General features: G+C 40.6%; 1 protein-coding gene across 1 annotated transcript; it reads right to left on the reverse strand.

Moving 5' to 3' along the window:
- Positions 1 to 1,432: 1,432 nt before the first annotated feature.
- Positions 1,433 to 19,116, reverse strand: LOC136764806 (lipolysis-stimulated lipoprotein receptor-like). Its single transcript, XM_066719133.1, is given in 9 exon segments — positions 1,433 to 1,703; positions 1,705 to 1,799; positions 3,288 to 3,416; positions 3,802 to 3,858; positions 3,968 to 4,147; positions 6,954 to 7,100; positions 14,328 to 14,447; positions 15,351 to 15,680; positions 18,940 to 19,116. Coding segments are annotated over 9 exon segments (1,173 nt in total). The 5' UTR covers positions 18,980 to 19,116; the 3' UTR covers positions 1,433 to 1,628.
- Between the last annotated feature and the right edge of the window lie 411 nt (positions 19,117 to 19,527).

Below are 19,527 nucleotides of genomic sequence, written 5' to 3' on the forward strand. Positions count from 1 at the left end.
GAGTGTATATATATATAATGATATATTGATAGGATAGCATCTTGCAGTTGATGGAGATTTGTGGGGTGCACATCCAGGGCACAAAGCTCCCGTTCCACCACATCCCAAAGATGCTCTATTGGGTTGAGATCTGGTGACTGTGGGGGCCAGTTTAGTACAGTGAACTCATTGTCATGTTCAAGAAACCAATTTGAAATGATTCGACCTTTGTGACATGGTGCATTATCCTGCTGGAAGTAGCCATCAGAGGATGGGTACATGGTGGTCATAAAGGGATGGACATGGTCAGAAACAATGCTCAGGTAGGCCGTAGCATTTAAATGATGCCCAATAGGCACTGAGGGGCCTAAAGTGTGCCAAGAAAATATCCCCCGCACCATTACACCACCACCACCAGCCTGCACAGTGGTAACAAGGCATGATGGATCCATGTTCTCATTCTGTTTACGCCAAATTCTGACTCTACCATCTGAATGTCTCAACAGAAATCGAGACTCATCAGACCAGGCAACATTTTTCCAGTCTTCAACTGTCCAATTTTGGTGAGCTTGTGCAAATTGTAGCCTCTTTTTCCTATTTGTAGTGGAGATGAGTGGTACCCGGTGGGGTCTTCTGCTGTTATAGCCCATCCGCCTCAAGGTTGTACGTGTTGTGGCTTCACAAATGCTTTGCTGCATACCTCGGTTGTAACGAGTGGTTATTTCAGTCAAAGTTGCTCTTCTATCAGCTTGAATCAGTCGGCCCATTCTCCTCTGACCTCTAGCATCAACAAGGCATTTTCGCCCACAGGACTGCCGCATACTGGATGTTTTTCCCTTTTCACACCATTCTTTGTAAACCCTAGAAATGGTTGTGCGTGAAAATCCCAGTAACTGAGCAGATTGTGAAATACTCAAACCGGCCCGTCTGGCACCAACAACCATGCCACGCTCAAAATTGCTTAAATCACCTTTCTTTCCCATTCAGACATTCAGTTTGGAGTTCAGGAGATTGTCTTGACCAGGACCACACCCCTAAATGCATTGAAGCAACTGCCATGTGATTGGTTGGTTAGATAATTGCATTAATGAGAAATTGAACAGGTGTTCCTAATAATCCTTTAGGTGAGTGTATATCTTATGTTACGTTCCTCTTATCCCCTTACATCAGCCACTTGAGGTCGTAACACCTCCATTTTGTTTGTCTCACGATAAAAGCGATTTTCAAGAACAGTTCTCTCCCCCAGGCTTCCGTGAGTGCGATACAGTGCACTTCTTGCTCCACCACTCTTTCAAACCTTTCTCAACAGGACACTTCTCTGAATTTCTTGGGTGGATGTTTAGGCCGTATTGCTAAGCTCACCCCACCTTACTGCCCCTCCCATCCCAGTGGTGCCTCCATTTTGTTGCCCAGCCTGTAGTTATTAAAATAAAATAAACTACATCAGGCAGCGCAAGTTTTAATACATGCGTTTATTCTTCACTTTGTATCATAAAAAACTGCTTGCATCTGCCTCTCAGTGGATTTTTAAGGTACTGCACAAGTAGTGCTGATACACCAATTAGCAACAAAAGAAAATACATTCAAAAAGATAAAAAAGTTCCTCTCTCTTGTTGTTCATTTGTACATTTGCCCCACACTGGCATTCATCATAGTAGTGGCCTTGCTGTGAGACGTTGCTTGATGGTACTCATGTGTTCGTCAGCGTCCGTGATGGGCATCATGGCCTGGTAGCGCACGAGCCCTGCCCATTCCCTCTCGTAGGATTCCCCGTGGGTCCCGGTCCTCGTGCAGAGAGCTCACCTCACTTGTCCTGGTCACTGAGACGAGCAAATAATGGGGGGGCACAAATCACAAAGACGTTAATAGTGGATCAGGGGACTTCTGACCTCACAAACTGTAGTATTTTGTTCAAACCTTACCTCTGTTAAGTCAATGTTACCTTTACATTAGGCATACTCACTATTCAGGCAAAGGATTTTAGTAGTATGTCATTTGCTTATTTGACCCTGACTCAGTGAATCAGCTCAGTTCACTGAAGTGAACAGTTGCAGGAACATTATGTTGTTCAGAGGTGATTTGTCTTAGGTAGTTAAGCTTGATTCGACCACCTGCCATCACAAGATCTGTCTGCTAGCAAATTAGGATCACATTTTGTGACCTGTGATTTTATCACTCTCCAAATTTGAAAGCATTTCATAGATTTTTTTTAATGCAGTTTATGCCTGTGAAGCAGATTGTATATGATTTATTCAATACAATACCAAACCTCTTTTCTGATGTCTAACTCCACACTTGTAAATACAGAAAACAGGTTGATTAACTTCCTTGGTCTGTTTAAAGGTTCATATTTAGCATGGGTGTTTTAACATTGACCATGTTTTTGCTGAGATATATATTTATTGGTTTTAATTATGCAGAAATTGAGTGTAACATATAAACAAAAATGTGTTTTTTTGTTGTGTGATTTTGATCTGTTTAGGTACCTGAATGTATGAATTACAGTTTGAACTAAACGTGAAATGTATTAACCCACAAGCATTAATTCTGATCATTATGGTCACACTTATTTTTCCTTTAAATGATCCTTGGTATTTCAAAATGAAAATAAAATCTGACACACACACTGTGCAACCAGCATATGTGATCACAGTGATCACTGCCGATTGCCTCTCTTTTCTCATTTGCAATGTGGGATTGCTTACTTGCAATCTCCCCTGTGGATTAATCTCCTCTTTTGTTGGAAGTAAGAAATAATAATGCCTTCTTCACTCTTTTTCGTTCAGCCGTGGGCAAAGAAATGCTTAATGCTGAAACCATAATTGCTTATCAGGAAGTAAGCAAGTAACCCTAACACTGGTTTGACTTGATAATCATTCCAGTGGGGAAGATAAATCTGGAGAGTCTGTAGTTTCACTGCAATCCAGGATGTAATGACTGTTATCTGCCATGAACTGGTATGTTTACATTTTTAACAGATGCTTACATGATAGACAGGATTATCGACGTATCAGCCAGCTTCTTGGCAGAAGCTTCCTAACTTTTTCCTTATTTTAAATACAGTCACACCTCCTTTTAAGGTTAAAACTCTGAACAAGCATTTGTAGTGCAGTTACCAAGTGGAATACAAGAGTAAGAACATAAGAACATAAGAAAGTTTACAAATGAGGAGGCCATTCCACCCATCATGCTTGTTTGGTGTCCATTAATAACTAAGTGATCCAAGGATCCTATCTAGTGTATTACTCTCTAAGTAGAGAGTATAGCTTCTTATAGATGAATATTCAAATAAAAATGGGTCATCTTACACCAATCATATTTCCCTCGGTTAGCTCCAGGTCTCGCAGGGTCCAGGTTGGCCAACTCCCTCTCCATGTAATAAAGGACCCGCGTAGAGTTGTCCGCCTGGTTTGCCTGAATGCGGTAACCACTGCGCACTGAGGGAAAAGACAGGAGACATTGTGAATTGGAAAAAGTGCAGACCCTATGTGAACTGGATTAGACTGGTGAGGTTTATGAATTCTCAAATGAAAGATCTCACTTAGTCTATAAAGCCTTATCCATTTTATTGCATGTAAAGGTTCACAGTCTATAGCAGTAACTTCATAGTTAGCTAGAAAGTTCTAGGATATAAAATAGGTCAACATAGTGTCACTGGCTTTTAGAGTCATGGTCTACTGGGATGTCATTAAGTCTGACATTGTCAAAATATCAGAACTTGTCCTATACAGTTTGCCCACTGTGTATATAGGTTAGCTTGGTTGTAATTATTTTGATGATGAACGTGAAAGGAACGTGTTTCGTTGGCTGTTTCAGACTTACCAGAGTTGCCACCGCTATCTTGTTCATGCAGGAGAGGAGCCTGAGAGCCTTGCCCAACTGGAAAATACAACAAGGTCCAAAAAATGTAATGAAGGACTGCTGGTTCAAAAATACACAACCAAAAATACATCTGCACTCTGAGCCCTAGGATGTTTTGAATCCTTACCTGAGCTGGCCGCATAATATGCTCTCATGTACCCATTGTTGGAATTATGAATGGGCATCATGGGCATAGCAGGGGGCATCATTTTTGCCTGGGGGGGCTGGGAGTACATGGTGGGTGCATACAAGGTAGGGGAATACAGACTGGGCACTCCATATGTGGCAGCCTTCCCTGCTTCATATACTGGGATGCATGAGAAAGAAGAAAGAAAACAGAGAAATCTGAATTAGGACACATGAAGTGCTGCACAAAATTGTGAGCAGGAAAAAAGCTGATATTGCATTGAAAAGGGCATTAAAAACAATGACACCAGTAAGATACCAGTAAGCATTGAAATTTTAGTTCACAAGACTTTGAGAGATCATTTCACAGTGTGCCGGGATGATCAGCACTTCTCACATTGCCAATGGATCATTTAAAGTCAGTTGTACAATTATTTAAATTATAAAAGTACGATGCTGGGAATTTGGCATATCATGTTCAACCGTGTATTGAAAACAATTGCATTATTTAGCAAAGTACACAAAGCATTAATTTTACTATACTTAGGACTAAAGTTGTACACCCAGATATAATGTGGTCCTTGGGAGCCAAAAACTCTTACCACTTACAAACCGCTTTATATCCACCTTGCTGTGGCCTCGAGCATTTCCAGTATAAATAGTCAGCATATCAATTTTGTTAGAGTTAACACGGTGTATGCAGGAAATAAATCTGTTCTACAATGGCTTAATTGTTAACATTCTATTTATTTATTTTTATTTTATATTCCTGTATGTTTGTTGTAGGTTTACCACTCTGTAAAGCGCTCTGTGGCTACCCTGTGAAGGGTGCTATACACAAAAACATTTATTGAATGACTGAATTGTATCTCCTTTCTTTAATTACAAAAAATAGTTGATAAGCTTACTGAAAAGGTACTGTGTTAACAACACCAGTACTAGACAATGCTAAATACAACCATGTGGGCTACGTTCCCTTTCAAGTCGAAAGACAGCCATTACTGAATGGGAAGAGCCTTCTGACCTGCCAATCATGAAAACATGTACCAAAGCTGCCCTATAGGAGTCCTGCTGGCAGGAGGAACTCCCGCCCCTGGTGTCTGTGAAAAGTCTCCTCCTGCCAGCTGCAACCCGACATTTCTTTCACTTTGCCAGTGAACGAGCTTAGCAGTTTCTCTTTCATTCTCACGTTGTTAACCTGTAAGTGTGCTCCCTTGCTCCTTGGAGTTTGGTAACAAAAAATGTTTGTGCTCTTCTGAGTTTTCGGCATCTTCGGTCTGCTGTATTCAGCAGCTTTTACTTCTCTACAGAGGTACGTGTAGAGCAGCAGTCTCACTCAGAGCTGACTCCAGCCCCTCTATGTGAGATCTTCTGTATGACTGATACCTCCTGTACTACTTCCTTACAGAAACTCACAGATAACAGAGGAAGAGAGAGGTCTGTGATAGCCTGCAGAAGTGACTAGGAACATGTGGGCAGAGAGGAACAAGCCCACCCAGCATGAGGCCCCACCATCTCCACCCTTCCCACCACCTCTGCTTCCTGAGGAAACTGTCTCATGGGCTGCGTCCCATTCAGATATCTCTGAGCCACCCTCTTCAGAGCAGACGTAGAGGAGGCAGGCTCTCCAGCAGAGCAGTGTGCAGACCCCAGCTCACACTTCAGGGCCTTGATGAGGAGGGCTACAGAGGTGATGGAGATTCTGTGGTCTCCTTCCGAGGAAGTGCCACAGAACAGGCTGATGTGGGAGAGGCCATCCAAGCCAGCAGAAGTACTACCCCTCTTCAATGACTTTTATGACATGGTGCAGTCCTCTTGGTCCTATCCAGCTTCTGCTCCTGAGACTTCCTGGCCTGGGGTCCTTCCCCCCCATTGGGGACTCGGTTGCAAAGCCAGTCCAGGCCAATGCACTGCAGGCAAGGAGCCCCTCTGAACAAACAGTCCACACGATGCAGCGGAAGGACTACATAGCAGAGACACTTGCAGACCATGAGAAGGTCCCTCGCAGCTATGGTTGTAGCCAGACACCATCTCTGGCTCATGCAAGCCAAGCTGCAAGACACAGAGAAGGCCGTGCTCCTCCCTGCGTCCATTACACCAGGTCAGACGTTCGGGGAAATGGTTGACCTCAGTATTGAACGCTCCACCAAGGCCAAAGAAACAGACTCCAAGTACAAAGAGGCAGCCACAGCCGCACAGCTGGCCATACCAACAACAGCCCAGCAGGCAGTGGCCCAGGCCAAGAAAACCATCCCCATGGCCACAACCAGGTGGCGGCACACAGCCGGACTACCATCGCAGGAGCCAGCCACAGGCAAAGGGGAAAACAGGCTTTTTGTGTTGGAGGCCCAAAGGAAGGAGTGACACCCATAAACCACCTATGAAGCCCCAGGTAGAGCGTCTCTGAAGCTGCGCGGCCACCATCCCCAATGCTACCTTCCCCCCACAGACGGACCACCGGAAAAGATCCTTGGCAAGAATGCACTCAGGACGCCTGGGTTAAAACGACAATGACCCATGGATATGCCCTCCAGTTCCTCTCTGGTCCCCCCTTCAGGGGGTTGCTAGCCACTACTGTCGTATGACCCAAAAGGGGTAGAGCCCTGTCACAGGAGAGCTCTGCGAAGTGGAAGAAATGAGCAATACAACTAGTGGAGGCAGAGGACTCCCGAGTGCCGTTATACTCGGGTCACTTCCTAGTGCCAAAGAAGTATGGAGGCTTCAGGCCCATTCTGGACAACTGGGTAAATTATATCTGCTAAGAAATACATGTTTAGGATTTGTAAAAATTGCTAATTTAACAATTAGCCACACAGCAGGCATTTATTAATCTTTTCAATTTAATGTATTTACTTACTTGGGAAGTTTGGTTATTGCTAACAGCTGGAGAGATGAGTGGGAGAGAAACAGAATGACTGGCCAGACCCAGTACAGGAAATTCACAACCAGGAGGATGGCTGCTGTTTGTTTTAGGGTGGGGTACGTACGTGCTTGGGGACAGCAGCAGCGATCGGGGCAGCAGGGGCAGCGCACGTAGCAGCAGCAGGTGTGTGGGCAGCACTGGCACCAGCAGATGCCAATCAGAAGGAGGAAGAGCAGGAATCCCAGCACCACCAGCACCACAAGGAGCCAGTCTAAGAGAAAGAGACCAATGGGCAAAGTCAGCCACAATCATCCAGCAGTATTCAGTGGCCTTTTGGATGGTACAATATTCCAACACCAAAAGGGCACAATGGTGATCATGCTGAAGGTACAAACTGAGATACAGTCATCCTGTAATATTTTTATTCCAGAATTCTTCTTTACACAGTGTAGCGTAAGGTACACTTATACATTTCAATTTAAGAAGTGAATTTATAGTATCACCTTATCACGAATCCTGGAATCTTGTAGAACTCAATTTCTGTAATAATTGGACGCAGACACCAATTTCAAAGATATACATTGACAAATTTATTCAAAAACAAGACTAAATGTAGCACTACACTAATTATACAAAAGGGAAAAACTAATTAAAATTCAACTCTAGATCAACAAATCAAAGACAAATCACTTTCGTGACCAAATCAAAGACCATGGGATCGCATATGATAACACACAAATCGTTAAACAAAAAAGGTTATAAACACATTGACTACAATACCGGTTAGTAAGACGAAGGTGAGTCTCTCATTAGTATTGTTAGTCAGACATGAAATAACTACGCAGGTTAGTATTTAATGTCAGGTAACTTCTCGTTATATATATATATATCAGTCTCATTTACGTTTAGGTGCCGAGAAAGATCCTATCATTACTTGTTACCACAATTTCCCTTAACTGATTATTATTCAATGATTAAGGATAGGCAGGGCCACCAATAATCTAATGTCTATTAACTTGTGTCAATTTCAGACTAAACAGTTAAACAGGAATGAGAAGATATTTCTCGGCGTTGACAGATTTTATTTCTAAAATTATCAACAAAACAGTTTAATGCAACACATGTTTATATTTAAGAAAACTAAATGATATTACACATTCTAGAGTTATGAATCACAGATTAACATTTCTAATTGATTTCTCAAATGTCATGAATCATGAACTCCAAACTGTTAAACTTATCTGAACTTCGTCGCAGAGAGGCCTCTCTGGCTTCGGGCTCAGATAACAGCACACGGCACGAGGTCCGTGTGGTTTGGAACAAAGGCAGTTCGGTTCGGCTTTGTCCAAGAACTTCCACTCAGTCGATGCACCTGGAAGTTTGGGTTTCGCGAAAGTAGAGTCGTTTCCAAACAGATTTTCCACTGGTTTGAAGGCTCCAAGGTTGTGCACAAAATCTTCTTTGTAAGCAGGGTTCCACCGTAGTTACTTGAAGATGAAGTCTTTGAGGAAAGCAGGGCCCTGTTTGGTTCCAAGGGTCAAGTTTCTTAAGACTCAATAGCTATTTAAATGACTGACACTTTCGTATTCAGTCGACTTAGTCAATTGTCCAGCTGTAAAACTCCACTGATCAGGTGGGCACAGGCGGGCAGCGCAGTCTGTAAAGTTCTTTATTTAATAAAGTCCTTTAAAAGAATTCTTCGTATGGCTCAATCTCCTTCTCCCAGGTTAACTTTTCTGTTGCCGGCAAAGACTTGGTTGGTTTCTGGTTCCGGTTCTGGCAACAGAGTTACAGGTTGAGCTGTGGCAGCGAGTTACTGGTTCAGGTGAGAGAGAGAGAGAGAGAGAGAGAGAGAGAGAGAGAGAGAGAGAAAGACCGTGCAGTTCCTTATAGTCTGTCAGATCAATAGGTGATTGGTTCTTGAATTTTTGAGATTGGATTTCGGTTTCAGCCCCCAGTGTCCTATTGGAGGGGGGCTTGATTTATGACTGATGTCAATCCATGCCATCTTTTGGAAATTCCGGTTGGCCCGGGTTCGTAGCTCTATGTCTGGATTTCGGCTCTCGTCCACTTCAAAGAGTTTTTATCACCTACAGGCCCCTTTCTCCAGACATCTCATAGCAGAATAACAAACTATTTGGCCTCTTCTCGGTGCCATCCTCCCCAAAACTGTCACTCTGATGCAAACCAGTTCCAAGCTGATGAGCTAAGGAAATCTGATAACTTTGGGGGGGAGAGGTCTTCTTTAGATCAGTGCTTCAGCTCAGAGCCCAAATGCTCTTATCAAAATACACCCAACATAACGCTACAACAGTGAATTTGAACATGTATATTCCTAATTACAGCTGCCCCGGTTCTATTCCTCATCAATCTGCTTTGCATTTCAGCACCGCCACAGCCCGTATGTCACCCTACCCAAATAATTACTTTTCTGGATGGTTAAATACTGCAGCAGTACAGATTGGTGTGACCAGTGCATTCAGATCTAAAGACGTGTGGGTACAAATGACTGGTACAGAAGCAATCAAACAAGTTTATATCAGCTGGCCTGTACATTTCTTAAGGCCTAGGGGGAGACTGCCATAAACTCGAATGTGGCATTTGTTATATAAACTGCAATGCCTTCTTTCTCAGAATGATAGAATGAAACCTGCCCTTCAAATTGTACTCAACACAATTTTTGTTCCTGGGTAGTAGTAAGTGTAATTTCCTAACAGCTCATGCCTCAAAAGTATAGAAAATGGCTATTATTCCCCACAATCTTTGCTTTTGTGACCAGGACAGTGATATTTTGAAATTTAACTATTTCCAATGAGAAAACAGGGGAATTTGTGTCTTTTTGTTCGCATAAAGTCAGAAGAAAAAAAACATATGAATCCAAATTAACATGTATTTATACTAAAGTAATACAAAAAGACACAAATTCACCCATTTTCTCATTGGAAATAGTTAAATTTCAAGATATCACTGTCCTGGTCACAAAAGCACAGTTTGTGGGGAATAATAGCCATTTTCTATACTTTTGAGGCATAAGCAATTAGAAAATAACACTTACTACCCAGGAAGAAAAATTGTGTTACATAGTGTTATCAGTTGAATAAAGTCCATCTTGAAGCGGGTTGATCATGCATTTGTAATAGCAGTCTCTGACCATGCATTTACAATAGCGTTTGACATTTGCATTTCCATTTTGTCCAGAAAACAGCATAAGAGCTAGGACATGTATTTGTAAAGAGGGGTACTGTTTTTCTATTTTCACAAATACATTATCATTTGAATAAAGTACAGCATAAAGCAGGGGAAGTTTTTGAAAATGCAATTGCAATTAGCTTTGCATTTACACTTTAAGATTGTCTGTGAATGTGCATACTAGTATATGGAAATGAAAAAGCAAATGGGATAATTGCAATTTCATTCTAATTTAATCCTCCATATTATTCCATATGGTGTGGTAAATTCAGTTATTTGGAAACCATTGTAGCAATTATCTTAATACCTGTAGCCTTGATTGACTTGCTTAATTGATTCATAACTCACATGTGTTTCCAGTATTTAGAATTTAGAAAGATTAAGTGGACTTGGGCTTTCCAGGACCAATGTTTGACACCCCTGGGTAACACACTTCACTGCATCCTGCATAATCCTGCCATCTACCAGGTGATCCCAGATATCAGATGAATAAATTAAAAGTGGCTGTGGAATGCACTACACCCATGAAAAACAACCCATATCTCTGTCAAAGTGTGGGAGTGCATAGTGAGGTTTACATTTGCAAGAGTGGCAGAAACTCAAACTTATTCTGAGTCAGGCAGACTACATTCCCAGTATGGTATGATAAGGAAATGGTTTCAGTACTGACTGTGCAGCTGTGCTGAATCCAAACAAGGAGTGGAAAAGGGGGGAGATACAAGAGAAGGAGAAAAGTCTGGAAATTAGATCACAGTAATTGCAAACATTCTGCCTTTTCCTGTTTGACTGTGGCAGCTATAAAGATTCATGTACAAGGTTCATTCTCCCAAAACATGTACCACTAGTGTTAATCAAGAGTAAAACATTTAACATCATTCTCTAGTATATTCTTGCTTTTTTTAATTATGGTGCCCACCGGCTTCACCACGCAACTTAATTTGTATTTAGTATTTACAAGTATTTACTTGTTTTGTTAAAATAGTACAAGTATAAGAGGCAGAAGATCCTAGCAGGCAACTGCAGAGATAGTTATTGTAAGCATACATAAGTCATAGGCCTGCTGCAATTCCTTGAGTGGATAAGAAAAAAATAAAATAAAAAATAAATATATATATATATATATATATATATATATATATATATATATATATATATATATAAACTTAGAAACTAAGCAAACATATCAAAATGCATGTGATTGAAGGGACAATGTGCTATTCTAACGGATTCAGAAACTGAATCAAAGTGCTTTTATTTCAAAGCAACATAAATGTCGTGCACTGATATTAAAGTATGATGCGGCTTATGAAGCCATGCCTTCACCTACAGTTTCAGGCAATCGAGCTTGTGTTGCTGTAGGTCTGAAGTGTGCAAACTTCTACAAATGGTCAATCATTAATCCAGGTGTAAACTTCAAGCACAGTGGGCTCTAGATGTTTACTCCAAATAGCAAGCCAGCAGCTCCATTGATTTGAGTTTCATTTGTTTGCCAAGTCTAACTGCCTGAAACAAACACTAATAATAAAAGCTTTTAATAATTTCATTATTTTAACAAGTCTACCATCATAAAATCCCACAGAGTGTAAATACCTGAAGTAATTAAGACTGAAATAATGCAGGCTGTCCATTAAATTCACAACTGCATTTGAAAATTAAAGAACAAGTTGGACTGCTAAAGACCAAAGGATTTTCCTGCTAATCTAAGTTGTTACGACTCAGTTCTTTAGCAGGAAGTTGGAAAAGGTAGGCACAGAATTATCTGAAGATATGAATAATTAAAGGCACATTCCATACCTGTTGTCATCAAGACTAAATGTACTGACGAACAAAAGTGAACTTCAGCTTCTCAACATTCACTGGATATTCTAAACCTATTTTTAAACAAAATAATCTTCAACCAAATTGGACAAGTGAAACTGATCCTAAACCTAAGCAAACATTTGACCAACTCACCAATCACAAATTACAAATGTGTATGGTGTCGCATTAGTAGTTGAAAGTAGTTAAAGTGGCACCTTACAATCATTTAAACTTTGACAGGGTACAAAATTTGTAATTTGCTGGAAGACTGAAGTTCTCAGTTGGTCCAAGCCAAAACACATCTGTATTTGCTAAACACCCGATACAGAAATCACCTGAATATAGAAGCAGATCTGGGGGTCAAAATCTCCGAAATCAAACCTTTTGTTCAAAGTATATTTCATGGTAGAGTGTTTTGTCTAAAGACGTGTTTCTGTTTATTTGCTTAAATTAGCAAGTGCTTCTCCACTTAAGGTTTATTGGTTTGGTGCTCATCAGAACCAGTAAATGAAATTAAAAACCAAACCCAATTAAGTATACTTGCTAGTGCACAATTTGTGGCATCAAAACCAGAAATAAATATCTGGAAAGTGTGGAAAACTATGGTACTGTACATAGAAGCAAAATCTAATGTTTGAGTTTTTAGTTCTATATTTGAATCCAGAAGAAACTAAGGCCTCGACTGGAAATCCTTGTTTTGCCTTCAATAGGTGACCACAAAACCAATGGCAATTCTACCAATGAAAGGCTATTGATATGAATGATCATCATGTTAGTGCAGTTGCTTGCTTTGTAATTTGTGCACATACATTATCTCACTCTAAATTTGAAATGTGTCAAAACTAACTTCTGCCTAATGTGTAATATTAGCTGACACTCAACCCAGATCAGTGAGGTAATCCTGAAACTAACTGCTGCATTAAGTTAAAGACCCTGCTATGCGATTGCACTGCAACCTACAAGCAGAATTATATTGAAGCAGAATACACTTTTGAAGCCGGATAAGACCAACATAGCCTATGTATTTTACAGCACAAATGGGCACAATCGTAGCATAAAGAAAAGAGACCACTGGTGATTCAAATATAATGTGTAATATCTCAAGAACCATGTTGGTTATATTAATAAAAATATTAATGTTTTGTATAAACTGTATAATGTTTTATATTAATGTCTGAAATACTAATATGTCAATAGAGCCAATTGTATTAATTGTCAAGCAAATGTTAGCAAGGCTGTTTTAGGAGTGCTGATGCTGCAGAAGCCCCTCCCAGCATTTTCTTCAAGGTTTTCTGTGGCTTATCTTAAGGCTGGAGAGGTCACATCATGGTTATTGATTAACAGTTGTTAAAGATGACCATGGGACCGGACCTCTCCCAGTACATCAAAGGAAACCATCTGGTTTCTGCATCCCACACCTTCCCCCAGGAAGACAACCACGAACATTACAAGAGCCAGGAACCTGACCTCGAGGCAACACTTCTTGGAAACATGTGACTGACCCTGCCCACAGAACCACATGTCATGTCTACTATGAAAGCTGTTAACATTTGCTGTTCAGAGAGACTTCGCTCAGGTGGAGAGCATCCATGTCAGGGCTTTCCAGGCTGGCATGTTAAATAAATACATTATCCTCTGTGCTTGAAGACTTTAATTCTTTACCTGGGTTCTACAATACAAACAATTATTTTTGCTGCACAAACCAGCACAAACGTAGCACAAACGAATGACACCACTTTGGATCAATGTGGAGTTTGATGGGGTGCTAGGTGATGTCATCACTGATAATAAAAAAATGAATATCTAAAAAACTATAACTGCACGGGTGAAAACAAATATGGCACAAACCGGCACAAACGTAGCACAAACGGAGGTGGCATACAGAGCCATAATGCCGGCAGTGATGAAGGAGGGTTCAGTTCATCACAATTTATAATAACATTTCATAAGCAGACAACTGCTAATAAAGTACAAATACAAATACACCATCCCCATCACACACCCCTGGTGATTGCTGTGTCACATTCCACCTCCTCCCCAGTCACCACCTCTGCAGCAGTTCAATGGTCTTGACCCAGCGTTCCCTCAGTCAAGCAAGTAGAGCCAAACCTCATTACAATTAAACACTCACACCTGTTCAAAATTGACCATATAAACTAGTGAACTGATATAGCACTCCCAGCCCTGGGTAGAAGACAGCAATGACAATGACCCATTTAAATGGTTGTGTTGACTGGAGGAACTGGGCTAAAGAAGCTCACCCAAGGATACAAAGACATTGTCTGCATTCTCCCATAACCTCTGTCATGGGTTTAAAGCACAAACCATGTAGGACATGGGCTGCTGACAGATGAAAGCACAGACAGTGCTTTGTAAGTCTGAGATGCCAGAGATCACAAAACTAGGTTAAAAATAACTGCAATTTAAAAACACTTCTAAACTGCTCCTTTGAAATTTGTTCAGGAACCAAACCACCAGATTCAAGCAGATTTATTCGAGGTACACTCACCCAGCACGATTAGTTCAGTGTAGTCCTCACTGTTTCCAGTCAGATCCTGGGTGGACACCACAGAGCAGACGTAGACTCCACTGTCTCCCCACGCTGTCTGCGCAAAGTTCAAGTCAGCATCTGGGACAGAAACGTGAGAGAGATGTTACAAACAATTATGATTACATTTCTAAGCAGACACCCTTATCGATGACAACTTACAACTGTTACACTATCACTTTTCTTTTACATACAATTGCCAATTTATACAGCTAAGTTGTTACTGGAACAATCTCAGTACAGTGCCTTGTTCAAGGGTACAACAGCAGTGTCCCCCACCTAGGACTAAACCCACAACCCTCCACTGCACAGTCCAGAGCCCTAACCGATACGCCACAATACTGATAGAAGCTGCTGGTGTAACATTAAGGTTCATCACACATTCAAATTTGTTTAACACTATCATCCACACTGTAGATCAAAGTAAAAGACACTGTTCTCCAAGCCTTCAAGATTAAAAAAAAACTCCATGTGATCATATTCATGTTAGGGAATCTTCTCACATCCAGGGGAGATTTGTATCTGTATTTTATTCAGTCATTCGGTTATCCAAGGGTTTTAGATTACTTATTATATGGGAGTAATTCAAGTAATTCTTCAGCCCATTGGGTGTTTGGTTCATTATAAATTTGGGAGTGCAAGAATTTTGATCACAGCCAAATCATTAAACACTGCTGAGGTCCAATGGTCTCATTCCACAGTTGTAGCCTGTACCTTCCAACACCTTTTCAAACTCTTTATAGCAGCACCACCATGTGCACTAAACAGATTTGAGACCTAGAGAATTCTGTACTGGCAGTCAGAAACATCAGCCCTTCACAGTAGTGTCTTCAGTTTGCATGATACAAAGGCCTGAACGTGCTATGCGTGTCTGCTGGGTCTCTTGGTGTTGCGCTGCCCTTACTCTACAAATGTTCTTCTTACCGAGGCTATTCATTCTATGACCACCAGGCCCCGGATCAGACACAGGTGCAATACACTTACTGTTAATGATGGTGATCTTGCGGCCCTGGTACCCATCTGCCAGAGTGATGGTGTTACCCTGCTTGGAGGCCACGGTGCGGACAGTGCGCTGGTTCTCAGTGCAATCAATAATGGGGTTGTAGTTGGGGATGGCCTGGGTCAGCTGGTTGGCGGCACTGCTGGGGTTCAGGGCCGTCAGGATTGGGTTCTGGCAGAAGTACTTGTACCTCCAAATCACCACTGGCGGCTGTTGGGCGGAGGTCTGGTAGTTGCAGGTGAGCGTGACAGGCTGGAACAGGATGACCACGTACCTCTTGGTTGGGCAGGTCACGGAGATCGCCATTGATGACCCTGTGGAACACAGATTAATTCAGTACGAATGGACAGGTGTAGATCATCAACCCTACGTAAATTGCCAAGATCTTGATCTCCACGATTCCAATATTAACATCATAACTTCCTGCAAAGCATTATGCTGTCTATCAACTGACACTAAATACCTACATTGTGGATCTCTCCACCTTAAAGCACTGGAACTGATGTTTTAATTGATCTGCTCAAGACGGCCCAAATCAAGCAGATTGTGAACTATGATGACACGTTTAACGAAAGTTTAAGAGCAGTTGATAAACCAGTAGGAGAGATGCCCGATGGCACTGCCTGCCTTCTGACATCCTCTGTGTATGCTGTAGGTTTTAAAAACACACACAGACTTACAGGGCTAATTGGGAATGTTGAATATTTTTCTGCTGGAACCATGTTGTTCACTACAGATCATTGTCCACGTTACAGAAGGTAGGCTATGAGGAAATACAAATGGAACTTAATTGAGATCTGGATAGACAGGCAATATTTCTTAAAAATAAATTGAAGGTAATATTTATTGAAAATGTTACGATTTATTTAAGGTATTTCCTACAAACAAGGGTGGTGTTAGGCCTAGTCCTTGAAACAGAAAATAAAAAAAATCTATCTTTGAATAAAAAGCTCCTAAATTTTCAAAAGACCTCAGTGTGACTTCCCATTATTATACTTCTTAGCAGACACCCTTGTCAAGGGCACAACCTTCAACCTTCCATTCAGGAGACCAGAGCCCTGACCACTGTTCCACACTGCTGCCCCACAGATTTGATCATGATTACAGTGCAAATCTAAATTAGGTTTCAGTATCACCTGGCCATGACCGGTCCTGTTATGTCATTGCCCAAAATTTTAATATTTTCTCTCCATGTCCGCCATTGTGCAACAGGAAACCACACTCAGGTTGAGTCATCAGTTTTGTTGAAACTAGGGTACGAGAACTACCATTAACATACTTGCAGTGAATCATGTGAATCCATATTTTGATAAATAATTTGGAAAGGAAAGGAGCCAACACTGCTTTGGTGACCCAGATCTCTCAAAATAGCATCTGGGTTGTCTGTAATCAAATGCATGCTGTTTGAATACACAACACTGAATTCAAAGGGAAGGAAATAAATAATCAACTCAATAACTGAAATGCACTTGGCCCAGACTTGTCAATGATGAGGTATCAGGACCTGTCCCTGTGTAGAAATCCTTTAAATACAGACTGGTATATTCCAGACCCTCCTTCTTCGGCTAGTAAACAAAACCTTGTCAGTTTCTTGTAACTAAAGCATTAAACAAATTGTTTTTCTTCAGGCCTTCCATGACGGGAGACTGGAGCTGTAACCGCAACATATAAATTGCAAAATCCCTTCAGATGCAGAGGCATTTTCACAAACGTCTTTAAGCTCATATACATTGTGACTGAAGCATGGCAATGTATTTTTTCAATGCTTTTCCATCAGAGTCCCTGCTGGAGTAAACCTCTCAGACAATCCTACCCAACTCCTCATTTGCAAGGACAATGCAGCCTGGATGGACCATCAGTCCTCAAGCAGAGCCATACAATGAGCAATAGAAGAGCAACAGAAAAAGTGCTACAATACCAATTGTAAAACTTGTTAAAGACTTCCTGACATTCCTGAATGGAAAGTCCCAGATGATAATCTAGAACTCAAGACCTGCAAGATCACTTTAGGAAATGAATATAACAATTGACCTAAAAATCCCATAGAGGTATTAGGGATGGCAGGCAGATGAAGCAAAACAAGGCAGGATTTATCTAAATAGAATCCAGACAACAGGAGACTGCTTCACCCCATTCCTCACTTCTCCATTACTTGCTAGTCCACAGGGACTGTGTGCAAGTCATTCATTGCAGACCTACTATTAGTTGCGTTGCAATCTACCATTTCTAATGCAGAGCACATTCCTGTGTGGGAGTCAAGCTTTCTACTGGAGGAGGAATACACAATTATACAGTTACCTTTGGCAAATATTCACTCAGCTTCTAATATTAAGTTACAAGTCTGATAGAGGGGGAGAATAAAATAAGTCAACTTCTACTTAAAGTTGAAAATAGTCATGGTTGCAGCCATGGGAAATGTGAGTGTCCTTTACCATCTCAATTCAATTCATATTTATTATATAATAATCCTGACATGCTGTTTTGTTGTTGTTCTTTGCAAGGCACATTCATAAACTATTAGTAATTCTCAAATTCATGTGCGTCTTATAACACCTTTATCTTCAGATGATTTAATACACTGTGTAGCAAACAGTTCTGCAACAAGTCGTGTATGAACTAGAACAGCCAAACACTGCGAAACTACAGAGAAAAACATCAGAGGTGGAGAGGAACTGAACTTAAACCGCTTAAAATAATAGGTCTAACCATAAAACATGAACAACCTGAACCATATACATTGGAATACATACAGACTGTTTTATAATTAATACTAAATGACTCAATACATAGAAAATAGATTCTGAACTGTATAGGAAACGGGATTTGGATCTCTTTTTAAATTGCAAGTAATTAGCCTATATTCTGTACTCAGTATGAGCATTTGTAATTGGTGTAATTATGATTATTACTTACTTGCCAACCTAAGAATCCAAAGAAGTTATTTATTTAGGCCTGTTTTATTAATCGACTCTTTTATTAACCCCCTTAATAAAGGGTTAGGGTGTGGGCTTGAAACCTTAAGCAAATATACCAGGCTGCCTGGTAGTAAATACAGAAAACAACACCATTGGAGAAATACGTCATATAAGTGTGGAAGAACTGACCATTTGGCATAAAAACACAGCAAAAGTGATGTTTACTGATAAACCAAGATATCGACCTGTATTCAGTGTAAAAGTGCAAAAGCTGTATCCAAACCAAACCTGAAACAAGATCCATGCGTTTCGAGCAGCTAGAATAAATAACCAGTTGAAAAGGCAGGTGTTGCCAGAGTCATTAATATTAAAATTATAGTTTATTTTAATAATGTATATTTTGTTAGCTTTTAACGGCGCACCCTATTTTTCTTTATAAATACTGAAAGTCTACAAATCAAATGGTTAAAATAACAAAATAATAACATAATAAAGTCTTAATCGATTAAGGCATTATTAAATATATAACTTTCATCTTTGGAAAACACACGGTGAATTTGAATCCAAAAGTTATTTATCCCAAAAGAAGAAAGAAAACAACGTGTGGACTCTTCCAGCTGTCCTGTATATTATATATTGTTTTAAATGCCTCACTTACCTATTGAAAGGGTCATGAAGAAAAGTAACCGCAACAGCATGTTTGTTCTACCAAGAACAGCGTGTTATAAGTGAAAACATTATCATCTGAAGGACTTCATGTTTTTCATGAGCGTATTTTTCCCATGGCGGTGGTTTCGATGAGAGCCAGGTAAATAGTGATGCAGTTGGACTCATGTTGGTGACCGATAGGAATCGGATCAGTTTCCTCATTGAATCGGTTCTTTTGTTTCAGCGATAGTGAAGAACTTAATCCCATGGGATTTTAGGCATTGGACAATTAACTAATTACCTGGACAACATACTTCAAAGCAGTTCCCTTCTAAATCCCAGAATTGTCTCCGTTATCCGTCATTATAAAGATGCTATTAATCATTCCAACATTTTATTTAGTTCCACAATAAAGTTCATTTTGCAGTCCTATATATATCCATCTTTGGTGTGTGTCTTTCCAACTAACCTTTGCGTTTCTTTTATGTAATAAGGTATATTTTATTTATTTAATAGTGGTCGCATTTAATATTACGTTTCGGCAATTAAAAAACATCAGCCATGCATGCAGATTAATACAGAAGTCAGGTGGGTATAA

The sequence above is a fragment of the Amia ocellicauda genome, chromosome 12 (assembly GCF_036373705.1).
Source record: "Amia ocellicauda isolate fAmiCal2 chromosome 12, fAmiCal2.hap1, whole genome shotgun sequence".
Taxonomy (NCBI): domain Eukaryota; kingdom Metazoa; phylum Chordata; class Actinopteri; order Amiiformes; family Amiidae; genus Amia; species Amia ocellicauda.